This window comes from Felis catus, chromosome B3, assembly GCF_018350175.1.
Source record: "Felis catus isolate Fca126 chromosome B3, F.catus_Fca126_mat1.0, whole genome shotgun sequence".
In the NCBI taxonomy this organism is placed as follows: domain Eukaryota; kingdom Metazoa; phylum Chordata; class Mammalia; order Carnivora; family Felidae; genus Felis; species Felis catus.
The window spans coordinates 29,267,732-29,293,301 of record NC_058373.1 but is presented as its reverse complement, the minus strand read 5'-3'; the positions used below and the strand labels follow the sequence as shown (position 1 = coordinate 29,293,301).

Genomic DNA, 25,570 nt, shown 5'->3' with positions numbered 1-25,570 from the left:
GCATCCCAAAGGGTTTGGATTGTTGTGTTTTCATTTTCATTTGTTTCCATATATTTTTTAATTTCTTCTCTAATTGCCTGGTTGACCCATTCATTTTTTAGTAGGGTGTTCTTTAACCTCCATGCATTTGGAGGTTTTCCAGACTTTTTCCTGTGGTTGATTTCAAGTTTCATAGCATTGTGATATGAAAGTGTGCATGGTAATGATCTCAATTCTTTTGTATTTATTGAGGGCTGTTTTGTGACCCAGTAAGCGATCTATCTCGGAGAGTGTTCCATGTGCACTCGAAAAGAATATATATTCTGCTGCTTTAGGAAGAAAAGTTCTAAATATATCTGTCAAGTCCATCTGGTCCATTGTATCATTCAGGGCCATTGTTTCTTTATTGATTTTGTGTCTAGATGATCTATTGTTGTAAGTAGAGTATTAAAGTCCCCTGCAAATACCACATTCTTACCAATAAGATTGCTTATGTTTGCGATTAGTTGTTTCATATATTTGGGTGTCTCCAAATTCGGTACATAAACATTTATAATTGTTAGCTCTTCTTGATGGATAGACTGCATAATTATTATATAATGCCCTTCTTCATCTCTTGTTACAGTCTTGAGTTTAAAATCTAGTTTGTCTGATATAAGTATGGCTCCTTCAGCTTTCTTTTGACTTCCAGTAGCAGGATAGATGGTTCTCCATCCCCTCATTTACAATCTGAAGGTGTCCTCAGGTCTAAAATTGATCTCTTGTAGACAGCAAATAGATGGGTCTTGTGTTTTTTTGTTTGTTTATCCATTCTGATACCCTATTTCCTTTGGTTGGAGCATTTAATCTGTTTATATTCAGTGTTATTATTGAAAGATATGGGTTTAGAGTCACTGTCTTATCTGTAGATTTCATGCTTATAGTGGTGTCTCTGGTCCTTTGTGGTCTTTGCTACACTCACAGAGTTCCCCTTAGGATCTGTTATATATCTGGTTTAGTGGTGATGAATTTCTTCAGTTTTTGTTTGGGAAAACCTTTATCTCTCCTTCTGTTCTGAATGACAGGCTTGCTGGATAAAGGATTCTTGGCTGCATGTTTTTCCTATTCATCACATTGAAAATTTCCTGCCACTCCTTTCTGGCCTGCCAAGTTCCAGTAGATAGGTCTGCTACTACCCTTATGTGTCTATCCTTGTAGGTTAAGGCCTGTTTATCCCTAGCTGCTTTCAGAATTCTTTCTTTATCCTTGTATTTTGCCAGTTTCACTATGATACGTCATGCAGAAGATCAGTTTAAGTTATGTCTGAAGGGAGTTCTCTGTGCCTCCTGGATTTCAATGCATGTTTCCTTCCCCAGATTGAAGAAGTTTTCAGGTATAATTTGTTCAAGCACACCGTCAGCCCCTTTCTCTCTGTCTTCTTCTGGAACTCCTGTGATACAGATATTGTTCCGTTTCATTGAATCACTCAGTTCTCTGATTCTCCCATTGTGATCCAGAATTTTTTTTTATCTCTTTTTCTCAGCTTCATCTTTTTCTATAATTTTATCTTCTATTTCACCTATTCTCCCCTCTGTCTCTTCAGTTCTCGCTGTCAGTACCTCTAGTTTATTTTGCACCTCATTTACAGCATTTTTTAATTGATCATGCCTATTTTTTAGTTCCTTGATCTCTGTAGCAATAGATTCTCTGCTGTCTTCTATGCTTTTTTCAAGCCCAGCGATTAATCTTATGGCTATTATCCTAAATTCTTGTTCAGTTATATTGTTTATATCTGTTTTGAGCAGTTCTTTAGCTGTCATTTCTTCCTAGAATTTCTTTTGAGAAGAATTCTTCCATTTCGTCATTTTAGCTAGTTTTCTGTCCCTTATGTGTTTTCAAAGTTTGTTATCTGCCCTTCACCTTCGAGCACTACTGTATTAAAGAGGGGTCATACACTGTCCAGGGCCTGGCCCTTTAGGAGGTGTTTTTTGGAGTGCGTTACTTGCTCTCTGTTGTTGTGACTTTGATTACTTTATCTCCCTACTCATACTGATATTTCAAACCCTCCACTAGGCGTGTTTTGATTTGTTCATTGATGTGGCCCTGGAGAGGAAAACAAAAAACAAACAGAAAACAAAAATACACAAACACACAAACAAAAAACAACCCCAAAACAAAAAGTCAGAAATACCAGCTACAAGTAAGCAACAGGGGGGAGTGGTGCTGATGGAAGAGGCCTTATCCCATACAAAGAGAGAAATGACAGGGGTGAGGAAAAAGAAAAAATAAAAATTGCCCAGACAGAGAAACTATACAGCTTAATCCAGAGGGAGAGAAAGGAAAATAAAGAAGGAGGCAGGAAAAAAGAAAAGAAAATAACATTGGCCAGACAGAGAAACTATTTGGCTTAATCCATAGAGAGAGAAAGGAGAATGAAGAAGGAGGTGTGGAACATGTATCAAGAGAATGGATTAAATATGTCTGCTTAGACAAATCAACAACCAGAGTAACCGGACTGGAGGAGGGAAGAGATAAGAAGGAGAAAAGGAAGGAAGAATGTATCTATATAATAAGAATTGTCGGAGAATTAAACCAGGCAATGCAGCAGTGCTGGTCTCATGGAGGGGCTGTCTAATTCCTCAGCTACTACTCCGCTCCAGTAGATATGCAGTTACCAGGTGCAGAAGGGGTGGTTTGGAGTAGGCAGGTCCAGCCTCCAGTGTGGGTTCCGCTGTCCGATGCCTGAAGCCCCACCTTGTTGGTGGTGGGGAGAAAAATGGCAACATGCCAGTCTCTCCTCCACAGACCAGGTGTCCCAAACCACTCTGTTCAAGCCATCCTCACTGTGCCGCAGGCGCAAATGAGGCAGTTTGTCCCACTCTGCCGACTTCCGTGCCCTGGCTCTTGATTGCGATTCAAACTCCTGCTCTGTGCTCCGCGGTACTGGGGGAGTGCAGCTGCACACCGCCCGATATATAGTCCCCAGCTGGTGGACGTGGGCAATCTTTGTCCTATCCCGCAGCACACCAGGGAGGGGATCACTTTCTCCAACTGTGGACTACACCCCTGTCCTAACCACCAAGCCAGGGGCTGGCTCCCCTCCTTCCCAGGTGCGCCATCCGGGCAGCCGGGACCCAGTCGCAGAGAAAGCCCTTCATTTAAAGATTGGATCTTTCTCCGGCCTGGTCCGTGGTTTTTCTCTTGTCCAGATACAGTCCTATGCTTCCCCAGCCTCTCTTTCTCTTCCTTTTGTCTCTCTGCAGAAAGGGATACCTCCCCACCATTCCTTGTCTCTCTCCCAGTTTGCAATCACGCACCTATGGCCCGTCAGGTTGTCCCGGTGAGTCCCTGGAAGCGACTGCCTCCCGGACTCCTGAGTTCAAAGTCCTTGAGCTTCAACACTGCTTTGTTTGTGAGACAAGGGAACTTTGGATTCCCCTACTTCACCATGTTGGCCCTTCCCAAAATTAACATGTGTTGATTTTCAGAACTACTACATACAAAGTCCTGCCCTTTTCATACATGTAAATACAGTAACACTGAAGTAGTATAAAATCTCTAAGCTAAAGCTGATTTATCTACAGGTAATTTATAGTCTTAAAATACTATTTTCAATGATAGTTGCTTTGCAGACTAATAAAAGAACCACTATTTTTGGTCCAGTTTAATAAACAGTTCTGGAAAGCTGTTTAATGGGATGAAAAGATGAAAGTGACTTCTTAAATGTTATTGTCAACTGTCAAGACTGGTACTTTTCATAACAGAGAGCAATTAGATTCTCATTATTATACTCTTAATGATGACAGGATTTTGGAAAACAGAGAATCTACAGTTGCATTAGAAATTTAGGTTGAAACAAGAGTATCTGAGTAGCATCATCTTATTTTCTAAATCTCTACATTCTAGGGAATTTGGCTCTCTGGTACTTTAAGAAGTATTGCTTTTCAAGAGTGTAGAGATAATTATAAATCATTTCAAATATTGACAGACTCTTTAGTCCACTAAAAATGATCAGATGATCATTTTCATTCATCTTTCTTGAAAAAAAATAGCATCAGAATGACCAAAAGAAGGAAGCAAATCACTTACAGAAATAGCTGATTATTCAGGACTAAATCTAAGGAAATTGTTACTTGAGATGCTTTACCCAAACCTATTGTTTGCTTGTTTGAGGGGTCTAAGCCTATGTTTGTTAAGATTTATCTTTGAAGGTGACGATATTGCCAGCCTGTGCAGACTGATAACACATATGTTTCTCCCCACATCTAGCTACGTGGTGAACATAGGCCTGATCAACAAGCTTCATGGCTGCTTCCTCTCTGTGCAAGGCCCAGTGGATGAGAATCCCAAGACAGCCACCTTTCTGCAGCATGCTGCAGGACTCTTGCATGGAATGTGCATGCTGTGCTTTGCTGTCACCAGAAGGTAAGGCTTCTACTTGATACTAATCTAGACTCAACTTTGGAAACATCTCTAAAGTTTTGCCAATCTTGGGGTCATTTTATAGGGATGCAAGTGGTCATGTTGGCCTCTTTTTTTCTTTGCCTTACTTTGTCCTTCTTGGTTTCCCATACTGAGGCAAGCCTCATATTTCTTGTTTTTCCCTAGCTACATGCTCCTGTCAAAGTCTGTTTTTCTTTTTGGTGTCATAAACTTAACTGTCATCGCTGGAAGAGATCTTGGGGGTCATCCATCCCTCTTCTCCTGAAATCCAGAGGAATTAAGTGATTCTCCTTGAGTCAGTTACAAAGCCTACACCAGATCAAGCCAGGCCCTCAGCACAATACAGCGCAGCCTCACAGTGTCCATAAGTTTGTTCACATGCTTTTATTTACAGCCTCCTAGGTTTGTTTATTTTCCCCTTTTGTCTCTTTCTCCAAGATACCTTCATGAATAAAGGAAGGGAGCCATCCAAAAACAATAGCTCCCTAAAGTTACATATGATCTATGTGTGGGGAGACCCAATGTGGTAGAGGCCTGCAAGAATTCACCTGAGGCAGAACAAAAGAGATAGAAGTTTATTGAAAACACTGCAAGGGACCAGCAGACAGGACAACAAAGGAGAGAGTGGCTGCCATGAGGCAGTGGTGAGGGGCTGTAGTTAAGGGGGAAGGTGAGGGGTATAGGGAAATGTATAGAATTTTCCTTTTTTGGTACCTGTGTCCAGGGTCCGGGTGTAAATAACCCATTGTTTTTGCCTAGGGCTTAGGATATTTTGAGGAGGGTCACCTGTTGGCCTGTTGTATTCAACTAGGGGCTGCTGTCGGCCCTTCTACCTTACTCAGGTTTCCATTGCTCAAGTTGGTTACCCAAAAGCATCCTGTATGGATGGCCTGGGCATGATTATAGCCAATGTGTCAGGGACAACTGCTGGCCTGGTTGGCTCTTTATACCCCTGACCCCATCCTGTGGACTGTCTGCAAAAGCAGTAATTCTCTGGGGCGGGGGTGGGGGGCACAAAATAAACCCCTGTTGCATTCTTTTCTCTCCCACCAATTAAAAATCATTTGCAGGGGTGCCTGAGTGGCTCAGTCAGTTAAGCATCTGACTTCAGCTCAGGTCATGATCTCGCAGTCTGTAAGTTCAAGCCCCGCATCGGGCTCTGTGCTGACAGCTCGGAGCCTGGAGCCTGCTTCAGATTCTGTGTCTCCCTCTCCCTCCGCCCCTCCCCCACTCACACTCTGTCTCTGTCTCTCAAAAATAAATAGACATTAAAAAAAAAAAGATCTGTTAGCAATAGTGATTCAGTGTTTCTGATAGGAATATGATGTAGCCATCAGGCATATTAAGAATGTTCAGTAGGGGCACATAGGTGGCTCAGTTGGTTCAGTGTTCAACTCTTAATTTTGACTCAGGTTGTGATCCCAGAGTTGTAGGATCAAGCCCTACATCAGGCTCCTTGCTGAGTGTGGAGCCTGCTTGGGATTCTCTCTCTCTCTCTCTCTCTCTCTCTCTCTCTCTCTCTCTCTCTCCCTCCCTCTGCCCTCTTCTCCACTCACATGTGTGCTCTCTCTCTCACTCACACTCTCTCTCTCACTCTCAAATTAAAAAAAAGAAAGAATGTTTAATAAAATAATTTTCTTTCAATTAAATTCTAAACAGCACTGCATACAATTTTTTTATTGTGGCTCTTTTTATTTATACCCAAAAGGAGAGAGTACAATAATGAACCCCAGTGATAGCCATTGTCTAGCTCCAACTATTATCAGTATTTTATTTTTCCCATTCTTATTTTATCCTCCTGCTCACACCCTGGGTTTTTTGTTTTGTCTTGTTGGTTTTTTGTTTGGTGGGAAAGGGGTTATGCTAGAGCATGTAATAACAAATTTCAGGTATCATGACATTTCACCCAAAATAATTCAGCATGTATCTCTGAGGTCTTAAACATAAATACCATGCCATTATCACCCCAACATAATAAACAATCATTTTGTAATATACCTGGTCCACTTTTCCCCACTGTCTCAAAACATCTTTCTACCAGAAGTTTATTGGAATCAGAATCCAAATTTCAGGTGGCATTTGGTTATTATATCTCCTAAGTCTTTTTTATTCTGTAAAATATTCTGCCTCTTTTTTTCTTGCCATTGATTTGTTAGAGAAAAAAATATATTGTTTTTTATTATTTATCAAGAAGAAAATTAAAACCAAAATTGAAATTAAAAATTTGAAACTTGTGGGGCACCTGGATGGCTCAGTTGGTTAAGTGACTGACTCTTGATTTTGGCTCAGGTCATGATCTCATGGTTCATGAGATCGAGCCCTACGTGGGTCTCTATGCTGACAGCACAGAGCCTGCTTGATATTCTCTCTCTCTCCCTCTTTCTCTCTGCCCCTCCCCCACTCATGCTCACTTTCTCTTTCTCTCTCAAAATAAATAAACTTTAAAAAATTCTGAAACTTCTAAAGTCTCGCTGCTTGAAGAAATATCCACCCATTTTCAATGTACACAGAATGCTAGTGACTATATTCAGAATATTTTAAAACAGAGAATTTGCCATCTAAAATGAACCTCCTCGAAGCACCTGGCTGGCTCAGTCAGTTAAGTGTCTGACTCTTGATTTCAGCTCAGATCATGATCTCACAGTCATGGGATTGAGCCCCACATCTGGCTCCATGATGGACATGGAGCCTGCTTAAGATTGAAGATTCTCTCTCTCCCTCTCCATCTGTCCCTCTCCCCCTTGCATGCACATTCTCTCCCTCTCCCTCCCTCCCTCCCTCCCTCCTTCCCTCTAAATAAATAAAGAAAGAAATAAAGAACCCCCCCCCAACAATTTTTAGTCTGTTACACATGGAAACCCAACACCCACCTATTCTTCCTTTACTGTTACCTCTCTTAATCCCGTCACATTTCTAGGAAGATTAAGACTACCTGATCGTCAGGGAAGCCAAGCATAACCTGTATTAAGTTAGTCTTCTTCCTTCCAGAAATGCAGACAGAACCTGTTCCAGGGATTAGATAAGAACTTAGGAAGTGGCTATCTGAGTCTCTAACCTAAATATGATCAGATGGTACCACACGGCAGAGAGGCCAGCAGCGGTATTAGGGCATTGGCACCTAGGGCACTGGCACCTGCCAGCTTGGAGTATAGCCTGCTGCCTGGCTAGCTCCTGTGCAGTAGGCTGCTCCCTGGAAGGTGTCCTCTCCCCCAGGAGACCCCTGTCCAACAGTGGTTCTTTCGTGTACACAGCATTAGAAACCTGCCAGCATCTCAAGGCTTTGTCACCTGTATTCTTTCCTTGAATCCAGATGAATATCACACATAAGTATTTCCATATGTGGTTATTGTACAGTTTGGGGCTTTGGCTTTCACTTACACACAGATTTAGTCACTTGAAATCTCTGGAACTTGAAAGAAGCTTAGAGATCAGTCACAGCCACTCACTCTTACGGAGAAAGCAACTGAGCCAAACTAACTTGAATTAGGATAGAAGATTCCTACCTCAGTGCTCTCACCTACACACTTGACTTTGTATTATTCAAAATGTAGGAGCATATATTTCAGTTCTTTGAAGATTTTCTCAATTACATGTATGGAAAGCAGGATCCTCTTCTCTCTAACACCCACAGTCATGTCCTTTCCCGTAGACATTGAGCATCTGTTGTATGCCAAACACCAAGACAAGTACCCAAGATACTGCCCACGGGGATCCCACAGCCTGGTGTGGGGTCATACCTGTAAACTAATAGCTGCAGGAGAAGAGAGTGTTCACAGAGAAGGAAGTAAAGCGCTCCCACAGGAGATCAAGAAAGGTTTCAATGGACTAAATATTGAAGGGTCCAGAAAGACAAGTAGAGGAGAAGAATGCAACAGAGAAAAGGGTCATAATATGTGTACTCTATGATATAACATGTTATTGGTGTCTTTGGCCCACCTGGAGGTCACCTACCAATGGCTTCTTGTATTTCTCTGCCTGAGGATATTCTCTGAACAAATAGCTGTTTGCTACAAGTACTGGGGAGCTAATACCTCCAGGAGTGACCCTCCACAGTAAATGGGTGGATTATATCCCAGCTCTGCTAACCCTCAGTGAGACAGTCTTGAGGTGTGTTCTGTATAATCTGTAAGAGGGGCCCCAGTGGTAACCTGTGCACTAACACATCGTTGATTGGCTTTCTCCCTTCCCTCTTCTCTCCTTTGCTTCCTCACAAATAAACTATTTACACCCATATCCTTGTTTCAGAGTTTCGTTTGGAGGCAACCCAAACTAAGAGATATGGATATACAAAATATTGTCTCATGTTGAATTTGATGTTGCTGTGTGATGGGGTGACTGTGAAGAGTGACAGGAGATGAAGTAGTAAATGAGCTCCATGTGGGGCACCTAGGTGGCTCAGTCGGTTAAGTGTCCTTCTTCAGCTCAGGTCATGATCTCACAACTCATTAGTTCAAATCCCGTGTCAGGCTCTGTGTTGACAGCTCAGAGCCTGGAGCTGCTTCGGATTCTGTGTCTCCCTCTCTCTCTGCCCCTGCCCTGCTCACACTCTGTCTGTCTGTCTGTCTGTCTGTCTCTCTCTCTCTCTCTCTCTCTCTCTCTCTCTCTCAAAAATAAATAATTTTTTTTTAATTTAAATGAGCTCCATAGATGTTAGCTCCTAGGAGGCTGAAATGGAGACAAGAACTGGATGTGCTACATTAGAGCTACAGAAAGCCACTGAAGTTTAAGAGAGGGTAACAGGATCAAATTTCTGTTATAGAATGATCATTCCTGGAAAGAGTAAAAATGACTGGAAAGGCATGAGTCTAGAGGACTTGCATGAGGCACGTGGGAAATGTTGAGGGCCTGTGGGACAGTGGAAATAGAATCAAATGCATTAAGAGGAGACAGAATAAATGTGAGAGAGATGGCATAGAGCTTGGAGGGAGGTAAAAGGAAGGGAGGAACCTAAAATGGTTCCTGGGATTTCTGACTTGAAACTTTTGAGTGGTGGATGGTAGAGTCTCCAAATTAGGAAATATAAGCAGTTTTCCAGAGAAGAAATATGTTTGTTCCTACAAGTACCTAAGGGTCATCCAAGTAGACCAAAGTCTTTATATGTATGTATAATTGTTTTTTCTGTACATATACAGCTGGATTTTAAATAAATCAGTAATTAACTCTAGGTGGTATTCAAGAATTCTTAATCCATTTTTCCTATTATAATTTCCTTCTCCAGCTTCAGTTTGTATTAGTAGGCCTTGCTGCAAAAGCAGATTATTCTAGGAGAAAGGGTCCAGGTGGTTTCCTGGCTTAATTTACCTAGGAAGTTCTTAGTATCAGTATCAGCTGCTTCTGTGAGATGAAAGGATGACCCCTAACTGCAGTTTTTCCTCATCCTTCAGTCTTCAGCATTTCCAGAACACCACCAAGCCACAGAAAGACAGGGAGTGTTTTCTACCTTTCCATATTAATTTGCCTCTAATATTTACAGACCATTTCATACTACTTCCCATTTCTTCATGGAAATTCTATTTCTAAACTATAAACTACAATGACCTATGGAAAACACTTTGTTATGTGTGTCAGAGTTTCTTTCTGCAAGGTCACGGCCTTGTCTGGGGACAAAGGTAGTGTGGCTGTTGTTATATTGGAGTAATTCACATAATGCCTGTTTTGGCTATCAGGACAAGCCAGCCAGAGCCAGAAAGTTGAGGAAGGATTGTTGTCAAAGCTCTTTTATGACCAGCAGGAATAAAAAGACAAAGAGGAGCCAGAGAGGCCTTCAAAAATCATCTTGTGAGCTGGCGAGCCCTGAGATAATTAAGTAGCTGATTAGCCCAGGGCTTTGAGTAAACACTGCAGTCTGCTGGTGGCCCAGCCTTTTTGTGACGGTGATTACAGCCCGGCTGCCTTTGCACTACTCTCCTATTGTGCCCTTAATCTGCTAATTTTTACCTAGGTTTTCTGAAGGACAATTTGGGTGTCAGAGTTTATGTTCTTAATCTTTGCTTCAGTGTGGAGGAGAAAAGACTAACTTGATTTTTGTACCAGGCTTGGTTTTGAACTTGCATTTAAGTAAAAATTGGAATTGTGATCTTCTGGTGAAAGGTTTGATGTTATGTTAGGATTAGTTCAGAATTTTAATCCGAGGACTTTTCACAAATTATAATTCTTAATGATTTAAATGAATTTCAACAGTCTGTAATAGGACTTTCAGAAATACTTATTTCTTTGGCCCTTACTGTTAATCACTTTTACATTCTTGGTCCTTTAAGTAGTAAAGAGAAAAGGATGGTTTTCAAGTCTCAGTCAGCATCTCAACTGCCCTAATTAGCTGAGACTCACTGAGGCCCCCTGAAGGTGCTAACAGGAGCAGAACAGTAATGAGTGATTATGAATTGCAACCAACACAGGCCTTTTACTTAATCAGCAATCATTGACTAATTCCATAACTGTACTAGACATTGTAGTAATAGGGCCAAGGAGCAGTGGGTTCACAGGGAGAGCTGACAGTCCTTATGACCATACAGAATAAGAAGAGGAGCTTATAAAACCTGGCTAATTCTGATTGAAGAAAACTCTTCTGAATTCTAGAATATATTTACATGAAAAGGAGTTTGTTGTTATATACATTCATGGTTTTTATTTTCACATCCATAAACTACACTAACAAAATGGGTTCTATCCAAGGTCCCTGGAAACCTGTGTCAAAAAAAAAGAATGATTTATAATTTAGCTCATTAATTATGTGGATATAAATGAGTACTTCTCAAGTGTTTAAGGGTGCTTGAAAACCATTTGTTTGGCAAAGGTAAACTTTAACTCTGCCTGCCTGAATTATTCACTCATGCATTAAACAAATATTTATGTAGCACTTGCTCTGTGCCAGGCCCTGTGCTAAGCTTGGGAGAAAGCAGAAATGACTCAGACATCAATTGTGTCCTCAAGGACCTTGTCGGCTAGTAGAGGAAAGAAGATGCATATACAAAGACCCATGGTATAAGGCAGAGTGGTACAGAGGATAGAAGATAACCCTGAAAAGCACTTAGCACACTGCCTGCCACATAGTAAATGCTTAATAAACATTGGCTGCTGTCATTACATCATTATTGATGGAGTTAGGAGGAGGGAGAGATCACTCTTGGTGGTAGGAATTACCTGTTCCCTAGAGCAACTAAAATTTAATCTGGACCTTGAAAGATAGAAGGATTTGTTGGAACATTTAGAGTTGAGAGAAAGTAGATAAACAAATAGCTAAAGCGAAGACATCATGGTAGAAAAATATGAAGAACCAATAGAGTACTTACTTGAGCTCAATTTGGGGATGTATGTGGTGGTGATTTTAGTGCCTCCCAGGTTTTTATGAGGTTCAACTAAGATAATAAATGTAAAAAGACTGTGTGAACTATTTTGCTAAGATGTGGTGGCAGTGGTGTCATTAAAAGCCTTTGATCAGGGAAGTGACATGCTAAGAACCATATTTTGTGAGCATTAATCAGATATCAGGAATATTTGGTGAAAATGTATTAGAGAGGAGGCAGAAAATGGGACCATTAACAGTCATCTGAGCAAGAGGCAGAAGGAAGGGAAAAGAATTTTTCTTAATCTTCCCAGAGTCTCTTTCCTCATGTACAATATCATCAGACTCCAAATGCCATCATCTCTGTCTCCTCTGTCTTCCTTGTACCCCAGATCTCATCTGTTGTCACATTTTGTTGAATGGAAGGAACCTTAAAGTTTCCTTAATCCAGTCTTCTATTCATGTGTGAATCTCTCCAATAACCTCATCCATTCTATATTTGAATATTTCTTTTGTCAGGGAACTCATTACACTGAGAGAACCATTCTGTTATTGATAAGTTTTAATGCTTTAAAAAGTCTCTCCTTATACCAATCTCTAACCTGTCTCCCTACTCCTACCTATTAGAACTAGTCCTAATTGTTCCTTGGCAACATACAGACTATTCTATCCATGCTCTCCTCCCTGAACTTCCCTGATCTCACCCTTCCACATATTTCCCTTTGCTTTTATTCTCCTTGTTCAATTACTATAACTGTATAACAGATTTCCCCAAAACTTAGTGGCATAAAACAACCATCTATTGGGGCACCTGGCATGCAACTCTTTTTTTTTTTTTAAAGTAGGCTTCACGACCAGTGTGAAGCCCAGTGCAGGGCTTGAGCTCACAACCCTGAGATCAAGACCTGAGCTGAGATCAAGAGTCGGACACTTGGGGTGCCTGAGTGACTCAGTCACTTAAGCATCCTACTTCAGCTCAAGTCAGGATCTTGCCATTACTGAGTTCGAGCCCCACATCGGTCTCTGTGCTGACAGCTCAGAGCCTGGAGCCTGCTTCAGATTCTGTGCCTCCCTCTCTCTCTGCCCCTCCCCCACCTCAAAAATGTATAAACATTTTGAAAAATTTTTCAAAGAGTCAGACGCTTAACTGACAGCCACCCATGCAACTCTTGATCTCAGAGTGGTGAATTCAGGTCCCACACTAGGGGTAGAGATACATAAAAAAATAAAATCTTAAAAAAACCAATCATCTGTTAATCTCACAGACTCTGTGTGTCAGGAATGTTGTCAAGATACCGAGAGACTGGCTTATCTTTTGTTCCACAATATCTGGGCCTCAGTCAGAAGACTTGAAGGCTAGAAGTTGAAATCATCTGAGTGCTTATTCACACACATCTGTGGCTCATGTGGCTGTTAGCCGAGGACCTTTCCACCTGGTCACTCTGCATAGGCCAATCTGGGCTTCCTCACAGCATGGTGGTGAGTTCCCAAAAGGAGCATCTTGACAAAGAACCAGGTAGAAACATTACCTTTTATGAGCCACCCACAGAAGTCATGCAGCCTATTTCCACTGTATTCTATTCATCAAGGCCTTCACAACACCCACCTCCCCTCCTTCAGAGGGAGGAGAAATAGACTTCACCTCTTCACGGGGAATACGAAGGTCCTAGAAATATAGGACCAGAAATATTGCCGTGGTTGTGTTTGAAAAACATTATTTGCCACATTCCAGCCTTCCCTGTAGATAAATGTGTTTCCAGCATCCTTTTCTCATGTGTCTTCTGTTCTCTCTGCAGTCTCGTATTTGGTATATCACCCTGTCCCTTGACATCACCTCTGTTAACTTTTAAACCTGTGGTCATTAGCCACTGTCCTTAGACAAAAAACTTTCTGGGATTGGGAAATAGGGACTAAAGTAAATATAATAGGACTCAGGAAGTTACATTTGTTGAGCACCTTTTATGTATCCCAGGCTAAGTGCTCCTTGTGAGTTATGTTCCAGCAGTCCTGCTCACACCATACAAGGGAGCACAGCAGCCAGTAGAGTGATGAGGAAAGTGACTATCGCCTGCTTCACATCCAGAGAGTGAGAAGAATACAAGAGCAGGAACTTCTGGACTGTTTCTGTACTCACAACTGGGTGATTGCTAGTTGAGAGATTTCAGAAAGATCCATTCCAGCTAGTAATAAAGCCTTAGTTGACTTATAGGGACAGAACAATGAAACCACTTCATTGCTACAATTCAACTTGTGTGTCCACTATGTGCTAGGCACTGTGCCAGAGAAAGGGAGCTGTCTGGGCCATAGCCTACAGGACTAAAGTTTAAGAGCAGCCTTCACTTCCTTACTTCTCCCAGAGAGGATAGGGTATGATGAAGGCAGACTGTCAGTACATGTATCGGCTCACCAGGTTCAGAGCAGCAGAATATGTCAAGAATGCACCTGCCGTCAGACTCCCACTGGCTGTAGGACTTTGGAGGGCAGGATCTCAAGAAAGGTTTTGTGCACAGTTGTATTGAAGAGCACAGGTTTGGGAGTCAGAACAGCGTGGGTGCAGCTCCTGCTCTCCTAGCTCTGGGCCAGTGGCAGATTCTTTAGCTTCTTAAAGCCTGTTTCCTCACACTGTAAAAGTGAGTTTGATATTTCTTCCCTCACAGGGTCAAATGAGTCAGGGGAAAATAGGGAGTAACACATCTGTCACCACAACCTCTTGCCTGTGGTGCTGTAATATATACTTATTATATGATTCCCTTTTTCCAAAAAGATTTGAGAGGGATTACAGTATATGCAGGAGTTTTTATGAAAAAAAAATGTAGAACAAAAGAAAATAGGTAGGAAAAAGTAAATCAAGGCAAAAGCAAGTGAAATTAAGGTACAAATCCTATTCACAACAAGGCCCTGATGGACATTTCCTCATGGAATTCCTACTGGTGGTTTCTACCAAGAACTTCTATTTTATACGTCAGATTCTAAACCTCATTGGCTTTCACCCAAAATTGACCGTTCCTCCTCACTACCTTATTCTACTCATGATTCTTGTTATCTGACCAGATTCTAAAACCTAAAACCTTAGTGATCTTTAGCTTCTGTCTCCCAGAATCCAATTCAGTCCAATCTGATATAATCAAAAGAATTCTTGCCTCAGAAATATTTATCCCTATTTATCCCTCTTACTTGATATTTGTCTGCTTCATTCATTCATTCTCTTGTCCTGTGTATTTGTTTTATGTCTTCAACTACAAAGATTTCCCTAAGGAAAGAGACTAAATGACTTAGCAGTTCCCCTCTGGCACCAGCACCAACCTAGAAGCAAAATAAAAACTCAGGAAATAGCTTTTGACTGGCAAAATTAGCAAATACCAGTGTGTATCATTAACCTGTGCCAGGGCCCCATTTCCTGCACCTGCACTTAACATAGGAAGAAGGCCTGCCCACATCTCATGTTCTTCCTCCTCTAAGGTAAGAGGGAGACATCCAGAGCCCTCATTCCCTGGCAAGGAATGAGATGAATTTTTCCTCATTTCCTTCCATTGCTTTGACAGATCTTTATTCATTACTAGTTATTGAGCACTTGATATGTGCCAGACATTCATCAAGGTATTAGGGAGGTGGTAGTGAACAAAATGCCTATCCTTATGGAATTTATAATCTACCGGGAGAAAAAAGTAAAAAAAACAATAAACCAATGAACAGCTTGGATAATATTAGCTAGTGATAGCAGTGTGAGAAAATAGCAGGGTAATATAGCACAGAGGCCTAGTCAGGGACTTCTGGAGATAGAGTGGTCAGGGAAGGCCTCTCTGGGGAGATGACACTGAAACTAAGGAGCCAGCCATGTAAAGATCCAAGGGAAGAATATTCTAGTGGAGATGAATGGTAAATTGATGACTCCCAAATGTCTGAGGTGGGTATGTTCCAGAAACAGAGAAGGCAGTATATTGGAATGTGATGAGCAAGAAAGAAAGTGCTAGATGAAGCCAGAGAAGTAAGGCCCTGGAGATGAGGACAGAGAGTGTAGAAGTTTGGGTTTTCTTCTACTTGTGAGGGGAAGCCATTTGAGGATTTTCAGCAGAGAGTGGCATGATCTGATTACTTAAAAAATAAAAAAAGCATCTGTTTACTCTGTGAAGAATGGATGAGAGGCATGAGAACACAAGCAGGAAAGATCAATTAGGAGGGCGCTGCAGGCATCATGCAGTCGTGATATGACGTTTTTTTCCCTCCCGGTTACCCACCAGCAGAAGCAATTGCCTTCCTCTGGCAACACATTAGAGCCTCTGGCAGAGCTCCTTCAGCCTAACTGCCAACTTCTTAAGATAGGAGAAGCCAAAACATCAGCAAAACTAGCCAAAACCAGCACAGGGCCCTTTGCTGCTTGCAGTGAACGAGAAAACTGAAGTTGGAAGGTTAGAAATGTCCCATCTGAGAGGTGTTTCTGGACAGCAGCCCTGGCCTGCAGCTCCAGGATCCAGAACTGCATCCTGTTGTCAGGATGTTGTCAGGGCCGCTCACATTCTCACCTCCTGGGCTCCTCCCTGCCCTTCCTTACCTCCACCTTTACTTGTCCCCAGACTGTCCGGGCCCATCAGCTCTCTATCTTCCCTCTCCCTGGGCCTCCATTCAGACCTGTGCCAGAGCCTGGTTTCTCCTCAGTGGCCTCACCCTCTCCCTCCCATTCCCACTGGTGTCCCCTTGGTCTTCCTCTTTCTTCATCCTCTCCCAGGTTGTCCGTTCCAGACAGCAAGAAAGTCCATCTCTTATCATCTCCAACTTCTCTTCCCAGAAAGGTTTCCTTCTCAGAAGTTGCTCTGTGAGTTCAACTGAAACTTGGATCAGGTACTTTGGAAATCCTCCCACGTATCAGCCAGCCTCACCCCACCCAGTAATACTACTCTTTCATTGTCCCTGTATTTTTTCTTCTCTCTAACTGAATAGTCAGATGTCTTCTAATGCTTATGCATACATTTTTCTCACCTTCAGCTTTCTCTTGCTCTCTCACCTGCACTAAGTCATCCCCATTCCCTTCATTGGGGCTCCAAATTAGAGCTGCATTAAACCAGCTATAGGGTGTGTGTGCATATATGTGTGTGTGTGTGTGTGTGTGTGTGTGTGTGTGTGTGCGCGCGCGCACACACACACACACAGGAGGGTATTGTTAGAAGAATTTCTGTAAGTTTATCTAATATCTGCTTTCAGGTAATGTCTCTTCTCTGGGGTCAAAAATAACAATATAACACCTCTTCAGTTTGAAAATACCCTTTATGGCCTCCAGTTCTGACATAAATTTCCCAATTCCGTCAGATGTTCCTCAGATGACACTGCTTCCAGATACTTGTACAACACGAGTCACTTTCTTGAGAACTTTCCGATGCATCAGTGTCCTCCTCAATGTAGTATGGCACCCAGTGCTGGACCCAGTGCCCCCAGGGTAGTGGAGCAGGACTAAGCCTTCTAGTTGTGTACGTTGTGTTCCTATTAATTCAGTCAAAAATTGAATTATATTCATTGGCAAACAAGCAACATGATTTCCTCATTTGAGCTGTTAAGCAGCTAATTTGCTAAGCCTTTTCTTCCACTTATCACAGACAGCTGTATTCCAGTCCCCTGTCACTCACCTTCTTCCCATTCTACACATATGCAGCTAGTTTTTATAATCTAAAAATAGGATTTAACAGTCATTGATACAAATTTTATTCTTTTTTTAGTTCTCATTTATTTTTAGTTAAACTTTTTTATTGATCACTTCCCTCTCCTTGAAACTGTCTTCACTCAGTTTCTAGGACACCACACTTTGCTGGTTTTCCTCCTACCCCACTGGTTTCTGTTTTTTAGTTTCTTTGCTGATTTCTTCATACCTCCCCAGTGTCTAAATGTTTGAATATCCCAAGTTTCAATCCTCAGACCACCATCTGTGTTCACTTACTGGATGACCTCCTGAGCTTAATACCATGTATGTGTTGATGACTCCCAAATATCCCAAGCCCAGACCACCCCTCTGACCTTAGGCTTGTATATTTATTAAGTCATTCAACAAATAATTTGTTGAGAAGCTACTGTGTGTCAGACACTGTTCTAAGCCCTGGGGACAAAATTGACAGAAAATACCTACCCTTGGGAAGTTAATTGTATCCAACTTGCTATTCATTATCTCCACTTATATGTCTAATATGCATCTTGAATTTAACAAGCTTAAAATTGAACTCCTGTGGCACGAGAACAGATAACTCAAATCAATGGAATAGAATAGAGAACCCAGAAATTGACCCACAAACGAATGGCCAACTAATCTTTGACAAAGCAGGAAAGAATATCCAATGGAATCAAGACAGTCTCTTCAGCAAGTGGTGCTGGGAAAACTGGACAGCAACATGCAGAAGAATGAACCTGGACCACTTTCTTACACCATACACAAAAATAAAGTGGATGAAAGACCTCAATGTGAGACAGGAAGCCATCAAAATCCTCGAGGAGAAAGCAGGCAAAAACCTCTTTGATCTTGCCCACAGAAATTTCTTACTCAACACATCTCCAGAGGCAAGGGAAACAAAAGCAAAAATGAACTACGGGGACCTCATCAAAATAAAAAGCTTCTGCACAGCGAAGGAAACAGTCAGCAAAACTAAAAGGCAACCGACAGAATGGGAGAAGATATTTTCAAATGACATATCAGATAAAGGGTTAGTAGACTTATCAAACTCAACACCCAAAAAACAAATAATCCAGTGAAGAAATGGCAAAAGACATCAATAGACACTTCTCCAAAGAAGACATCCAGATGGTGAACCAACATGAAAAAATGCTCCACATCACTCATCATCAGGGAAATACAAATCAAAACCACAATGAGATACCACCTTACACCTGTCAGAATGACTAACATTAACAACTCAGGCAACAACAGATGTTGGCGAGGATGCAGAGAAAGAGGATCTCTTTTGATTGTTGATGGGAATGCAAGCTGGTGCAGCCACTCTGGAAAACAATATGGAGGTTCCTCAAAAAACTAAACATAGAACTACCCTACGACCCAGCAATTACACTACTAAGCATTTATCGAAGGGATACAGATGTGCTGTTTTGAAGGGACACATGCACCCCCATGTTTACAGCAGCACTATCAACAATAGCCAAAGTATGGAAAGTATGTATATACAATGGAGTATTACTCGGCAATCAAAAAGAATGAAATCTTGCCATTTGCAACTACGTAGATGGAACTGGAGGGTATTATGCTAAGTGAAATTAGAGAAAGACAAAAATCCTATGACTTCACTCATATGAGGAATTTAAGAGACAAAACAGATGAACATAAGGGAAGGGAAACAAAAATAATATAAAAACAAGGAGGGGGACAAAAGAGACTCATAAATATGGAGAACAAACTGAGGGTTGCTGGAGGGGTTGTGGGAGGGGGGATGGGCTAAATGGGTAAGGGGTATTAAGGAATCTACTCCTGAAATCATTGCTTCACTACATACTAACTAATTTGGATGTAAATTTTAAAAAATAAAAAATAAAGTTTAAAAAAAAAAAACAATTGAACTCCTGGTTTTCCTCCTAATGTGCTCTATCCACTGTCTTCCCCATTTCTATAAATGGCAGCCACATTCTTGCAGTTACTCAGGGCAAAAACCACTGAGCCATTTTTTACTTCCTTTATTTCACACCTACATCCAATCTATCAGGAAATCCTGTTGGCTTTGCCTTCTGAAGATTTTCAGAATCCAACCACTTCTCACCACATTCATAGCTACCAGCCTGGCTCATCCACCATGATCTCTCAGTTGAATAATTCTAAAAGCCTCCTAATTGGCCGCCCTGCTGCTGCCTTGGCTCTTCTAAAAGCTTTTCAACCAGTTAGTTATAGTGATTTTTAAAAAACTTGTCAGATACATCATTGTTCTGCTCAGAACTTTAAAATGGCTTTCTTTCTCATCCAGTAAAATCCTTATAATGTCCTTACAATGGTCTGTAAGATCCTACCTGATCTTCTTCCTGTCCTCTCTGACTTCATCTCCTGTTGTTCTTCCATGCACTCAATCTGCTGTAGCCACACTGGCCTTGCTGTTTCTTGAACATGTCCTGCATGTTCCTAGCTCCAAGACTTGAGACATGCTGCTTTTCTGTCTAAAACACCCTGGCGTCAGATATCTTTATGGCTTCCTTCCTCACTTTCTGTAGAACTCTACCTACTTAACACCTTAGAAAAAGCTTCCCTAATCACCTTATATAAAATACTGTTAAACATTCACCCACTTTTTCATTCCCCTTCTCCATGTCCCCTTCTCCTCCAGAGCATTTAGCATACCTGACATACTATATATTACGTATATTTTTTATTTGTTTCTTCTATACTCCCACACTAAAATGTAAGCTTTATCAGGAAAAGGGCATCGCTTTTACTGATGAATCCTAGTGCCTGGAGTAGTGCTTACTACAGAGTAGGTCTTCAATAAATATTTGTTGAATAAATGAATGAATCATGAATAACTAGTCCATTGTGGTAGGCAGAATAATGCTTTTCCTGAACATTCTAACCTACAAAGACAAAATATACATTCTTCTCAAGTGCACATCGGACATGTTCCAAGATAGATCAGATATTAGGCCAAAGATTAAGTCTTGTGCGATTTAAAAAATAAATATCATACAAACTATCTTCTCCAACTATTACAGAGCAAAGTTAAAAATCCATAATAGAAGTAAAACTAAAAAATTCACAAATTTGTGGAAATTAAACAACACACTCTTAAACAACAAATGGATTAAGGACAAAATCACAAAGGAGATTAGAAAATACTTAGAGATGAATGGAAATGAAAACACAACATATCAAAGCTTACAAGACACAGTAAAAGCACTGTTAAGGAGGAAATGTATAACTATAAACATTTATGTTAAAAAATAAGAAATCTCTCAAAACAACCTAACTATACAACTTAAGGAACCAGAAAAAAGAATGAACTAAACTCAAAGCTAGCAGGAAGAAGGAAATGGCAAAGATTACAGCAGAGATCATTGAAATAAAGAATAGGGGCACCTAGGTAGCTTAGTTGGTTGAGCATCCAACTCTTGATTTCAGCTCAGGTCATGATCCCAAGGTCATGAGATCAAGCCCTGTTTCAGGCTTGGCGCTGAGCGTGGAGCCTGTTGGGATTCTCTCTCTCTCTACCCCTCCCCAGTTTACACATGTGCACTCTCATGCTCTCTCTCTCTCTCTCTCTCTCTGAAAATAAATAAACATGTTTTTAAAAAAATAAAATAACAATAGAGAAAATCAATGAAACCAAAAATTCAAGTTTTTTGAAAAGAGCAAGAGAATTGACAACCTTCAACTAGATGAACCAGGAAAAAAAGAGAGAGAGAGAAGACTCAAATTACTAAACTCAGACATGAAAATGGGGTGCTTACGTTGGCAGCACACATATTAAAATTGAAACAATACAGAGAAGATGACATGACCCCTGCACAAGGATGACACTCAAATTCTTGAAGTGTCCCATATTTTCTGTAGTTTAATACAGTATTGCATACTTGAAATTTACTAATAAAGTAGATTTTAAGCATTCTACCACAAAAAATAAAAAAGATAACTATGTAAAAAAACAAAAACTAAAGTAATGGATGTATTAACTTGATTCTGAGAGTCATTTCACAATATATCCAAATCATCATGTTGTACATTTTCAATAAGTTATAATTTTATTTGTCATTTCTACCTCAGTAAAGGTGAGGAAAGAAAAGAAAGTGGGAACATTACTATCAATTCTACATAAATAAAAAGGGTTATAAGAAGGTGCTATTAACAATGTATGTCAATAAATTGGACAACCTAGATGAAATGGATAAATCTCTAGAAACAAAAAACCCACCAAGACTAAATCACAAAGAAATAGAAAATATGAATATACCTATATAACTAGTAAGGAGATTGAATCAGTAATCAAAAATCTCCAAAGGAAAGCCCTGAACCCGATGGCTTCAATTGTGAATTCTGCCAAACACTTAGATAACTAACACCAGTCTTTCTCAAACTTTTCCCAAAAATTTAATGGGAGAGAACACTTCATAACTCATTCTCTGAGTTTCTGGATTCTCTGAATCCAGAGCCAGATGAAGACACTATAAAAAGAGAAAATTACAGACTGATACCCCATGTGAACATTGATGTAAAAATGCTCAACAAAACACTACCAAACCAAATTTAGCAGCATGGTAAAAGGATTATACATCATGACCAAGTGGGATTTATTCCTTGAGTGCAAGAATGGTTCAGTACATGAATATCAATCATTGTAATTAGACCACATTAACAGAATGATGGAAACAACACAAGATCATCTTAATTGATACAGAAAACATTTGACAAAATTCAGCACCCTTTCATTACAAAAACACTCAAAAAACTAGGATAGAAAGAAAGTACCAACATATAATAAAAACCATATATGAAAAACCCACAGGGAACATCATAGTCAATGGTGAAAGACTAGAAGCTTTTCTTCTAAGATCAGGAACAAGGCAAAGATGCCACTTCTACTACTTCTATCCAACATAGTACTGGAATTTCTAGCCAAATAAATTAGGTGAGAAAAAGAAATAAAAGGCATCCAAATCAGAAGGGAAGAAGTAGAATATCTCTGTTTGCAGATGATATAATCTTATATATAGAAAACCCTAAAGATTACACACACACACACACACACACACACACACACACAAATTAAAACTAATAAATGAATTTGGCAATGTAGCAGAATACAAAACCAACTCACAAAAAGCAGCTGCATTTTTTTATATTAACAATGTACAGTCTCAAAAAGGAAATTAGGAAAACAAGTCCATTTACAATAGCACCAAAAAAAAAAAAAACTTAGGAATTAATTTAACTGAGAAGGCAAAAAAGCCTTATACAATGAAAAGGAAAAAACATTGCCAAAAGAAATTAAAGAAGGCATAAATAAGTGGAAGCACATTCCATGTTCATGGATTGGAAGACAGTATTATTAAGATGTCATTACCACCCAAAGCAATCTGTGGATTTTATGTGATCTCTGACAAAATCTCTTAAGACTTTTTTTTTTTTTGCAGAAATAGAAAAACTGATACTAAAATTCATATGAAATCTCAAGGGAGCCCAAATAAATAAAAAAATATTGAAAAAAAGAACAAAACTGGAGGACTCAAGTTTTCTGATTTCAAAGCTTACTTCAAAGCCACAGTCATCAAAACAATGTGAAACTGGCATACAGGCATATATAACAATGGGACAGAACAGAGAGCCCAGAAATAAACCCTCACACATATGGACAAATGATTTTGACGAGGATGCCAAGACCATTGAATGGGAAAGGGGTCTTTTCAACAAGTGGTGCTGGGGAACATGGACATCCACATGCAAAAGAGTAAAGCTGAACACTTTGCAAACGCTATGACTCAAAATGGCTCAAAGACCTGGAACTATTAAACTGAGAAGAAAACACAGAGCAGAAGCTTCAGAACATGGGATTTGGCAGTGATTTCTTGGATAGGACACAAGAGGCACAGGCAGTAAAAGAAAAAGGAGACAAATTGGACCTCAGGAAGATTTTTAATTTGTGTATCAAAAGACAGTATCAACACAGTAAAAAGGCAACCTGGAGAATGGGGTAAAATATTTGCAAATTATATATCTGATAAGGAATAAATATCCAGAAACCATGGAAAACTCCTAAACCTCAACAACAACAACAAAAACACTATTAAAAAATGGGCAGGGCATCTGGGTGGCTCAATCGGTTAAGTGTCCAACTCTTGATTTCAGCTCAGGTCATGATCTCACTGTTCCATGGGATCAAAGCCCACATCAGGCTCTGCGCTCATAGCATGGAAGCTGCTTAGTATTCTCTCTCCCTCTCCCTCTCTGCCCCTCCCCACTCACATGCATGCATGCGCTCTCTCTCAAAATAAATGAATAAACATTTTTGTTTAACGGGCAAAAGACTTAAATAGGCATTTCTCCAAAGATATACAAATGCCCAATAAGCACATGAAAAGAAGTTTGACACTACTGATAATAGGAAAATGCAAATCAAAACTATAGTGAGATAACCCATTTGGATGGCTACCATCAAAACAAAACAAAACAAAACAAAAAATAACAAGTGTCAGTGAGGATGTGAAGAAATTCAAACACTTGTATATCGTGGGTGGGAATATAAATGATATAGCTGCTGTGGAAAATATGGCAATTCCTCAAAAAATTAAAAATAGAATTAGTGAATGATCCAGCAATTCCACTTCTGGGTATATATCCAGAAGAATTACAAACAGGATTTTGAAAACATTTGTATGCCCCTGTTCATAGAAGCATTATTTACAACAGTTAAAAAATGGAAGCAACCCAAGTGTTCATCAGTAGATAAGTGGATACACAAAAAGGGTTGTATACATACAATGGAATATTATTTATTCAGCCTTAAAAAGTAAGGAAATTCTGACATATTCTACATCATGAATGAAACTTGAGGACATTAGCTAAGTGAAATAAGCCAGTTACAAGAAACTAAATATAGTGTGATGATTCCATTTACATGAAGTATTTAGCATAGTCAGTCATAGAGACAGAAAGTAGACTGATGGTTGCTGGGGGAAGAGGGGACGGGAAGTTATTGTTTAAGGGGTATACAGTTTCTGTTTTACATAATACGAAAGAGTTATGGGGATGGTTGGTGGTGAAGGGTGTACTTCATTATGAGTATATTTATTATCAATGAACTGTATACCTGAAATAGTTAAGATGGTAAATTTTATGTTACACGTATTTTAATATGAAAAAGTGGGGGAAAAAAGAATAATGCCCTGCCAAAGTTATCTGTATCCTAATTCCCCAAAACTGTAAATGTGTTATCTTACATGGCAAAAGAGATTTTGCAGAAATTAAGGATCTTGAGATGGGAAGATTATCCTGGTTTATCCAAGTGGGCCCATTGTAAGTACAAAGGTCCTTGTAGATGAAAGAGAGAAGTGGGAAAGTGAGCGTTAGAGGGGTTTGAAGGTGTTGCTGACTTTGAAGATGGGGGAAGGGGCCACAAGCCAAGAAATGCATGTGTACTCTAAAAGCTGTGAAAGGCAAGGAAACAAACTGTCCCCTGGAGCCTTTAGAAGGAACACACCTCTGATAACACCTGGTTTTAGCCCACCCAGTAAGACCTGTTTTAGATTCTGACCACCCCCCGCCCCCTGCCACCCCAGACTGTAAGAGAATAGTATTGTTTTGAGCCACTAGCTTCTGATAACTTGTTCCATCAGCAATAGGAACCTGATACACATTCCTGTCTCTGTTTTAGACTGTAACCTCTGTAGGACAGGGACCTAGTCTTCCTTGACTGCCCATATCACAGATGGTCACTGTTCCTAGAGCGCAGGTAGTTTGGCTTTTCAAATTGAGAGTATCTGACCAGACGATCCTGCCCCTTGTGCTCACCACAAAGCCTGGTGAATGGTCAGGCTTTTCCAGATTCAGGTCAGCTTTCCAGAATATCCCAGTCCTTAAGAGCCCCACACTGGACTACCTCTAAAAAATGATTCACTTTTGAACAGTGAAGTTTACATCCAACATTGGGAGAGACAGTGACTTAATCCCACCTACTCCCAATACTGCAGACCAGTAAGTGGAATGCTCAGGGTTCAAGGATTAAAATGGGACATTCTTACAAGATGCCTGGGGATTCCAGCACTGAAGGAATGAACAAAGCCAAAATCCAAGAAGATAAGAGAGCAGTCTAGAAGATCACTGGCACTGAACGAGATCAGGGTTGATGTTACCAAGCCAGAAAAAATGGGGATCAGGGAGAAGAGAGCAAACAAGCCAGGAACAAATAGGGAAAAGGGGGCTGTAGTATCTGG

The 25,570-nt window shown here is 40.4% G+C and overlaps 1 protein-coding gene and 1 non-coding gene across 8 annotated transcripts in view; both read left to right on the top strand.

The window, feature by feature from the left end:
• SCAPER (S-phase cyclin A associated protein in the ER) overlaps window positions 1-25,570 on the top strand; it is a 521,436-nt gene that overhangs the window by 454,365 nt on the left and 41,501 nt on the right. For all 7 annotated transcript variants that reach the window (XM_045058993.1, XM_023255046.2, XM_023255044.2 and 4 more), the window contains one exon: window positions 4,228-4,383. In XM_045058993.1, the coding sequence (XP_044914928.1) occupies window positions 4,228-4,383 (156 nt within the window). The remainder of the gene's footprint in view (window positions 1-4,227; window positions 4,384-25,570) is intronic.
• Window positions 21,087-21,192, top strand: LOC111561038. The gene has a single exon (XR_002743408.2). It is a non-coding gene; the product is annotated as a U6 spliceosomal RNA (small nuclear RNA).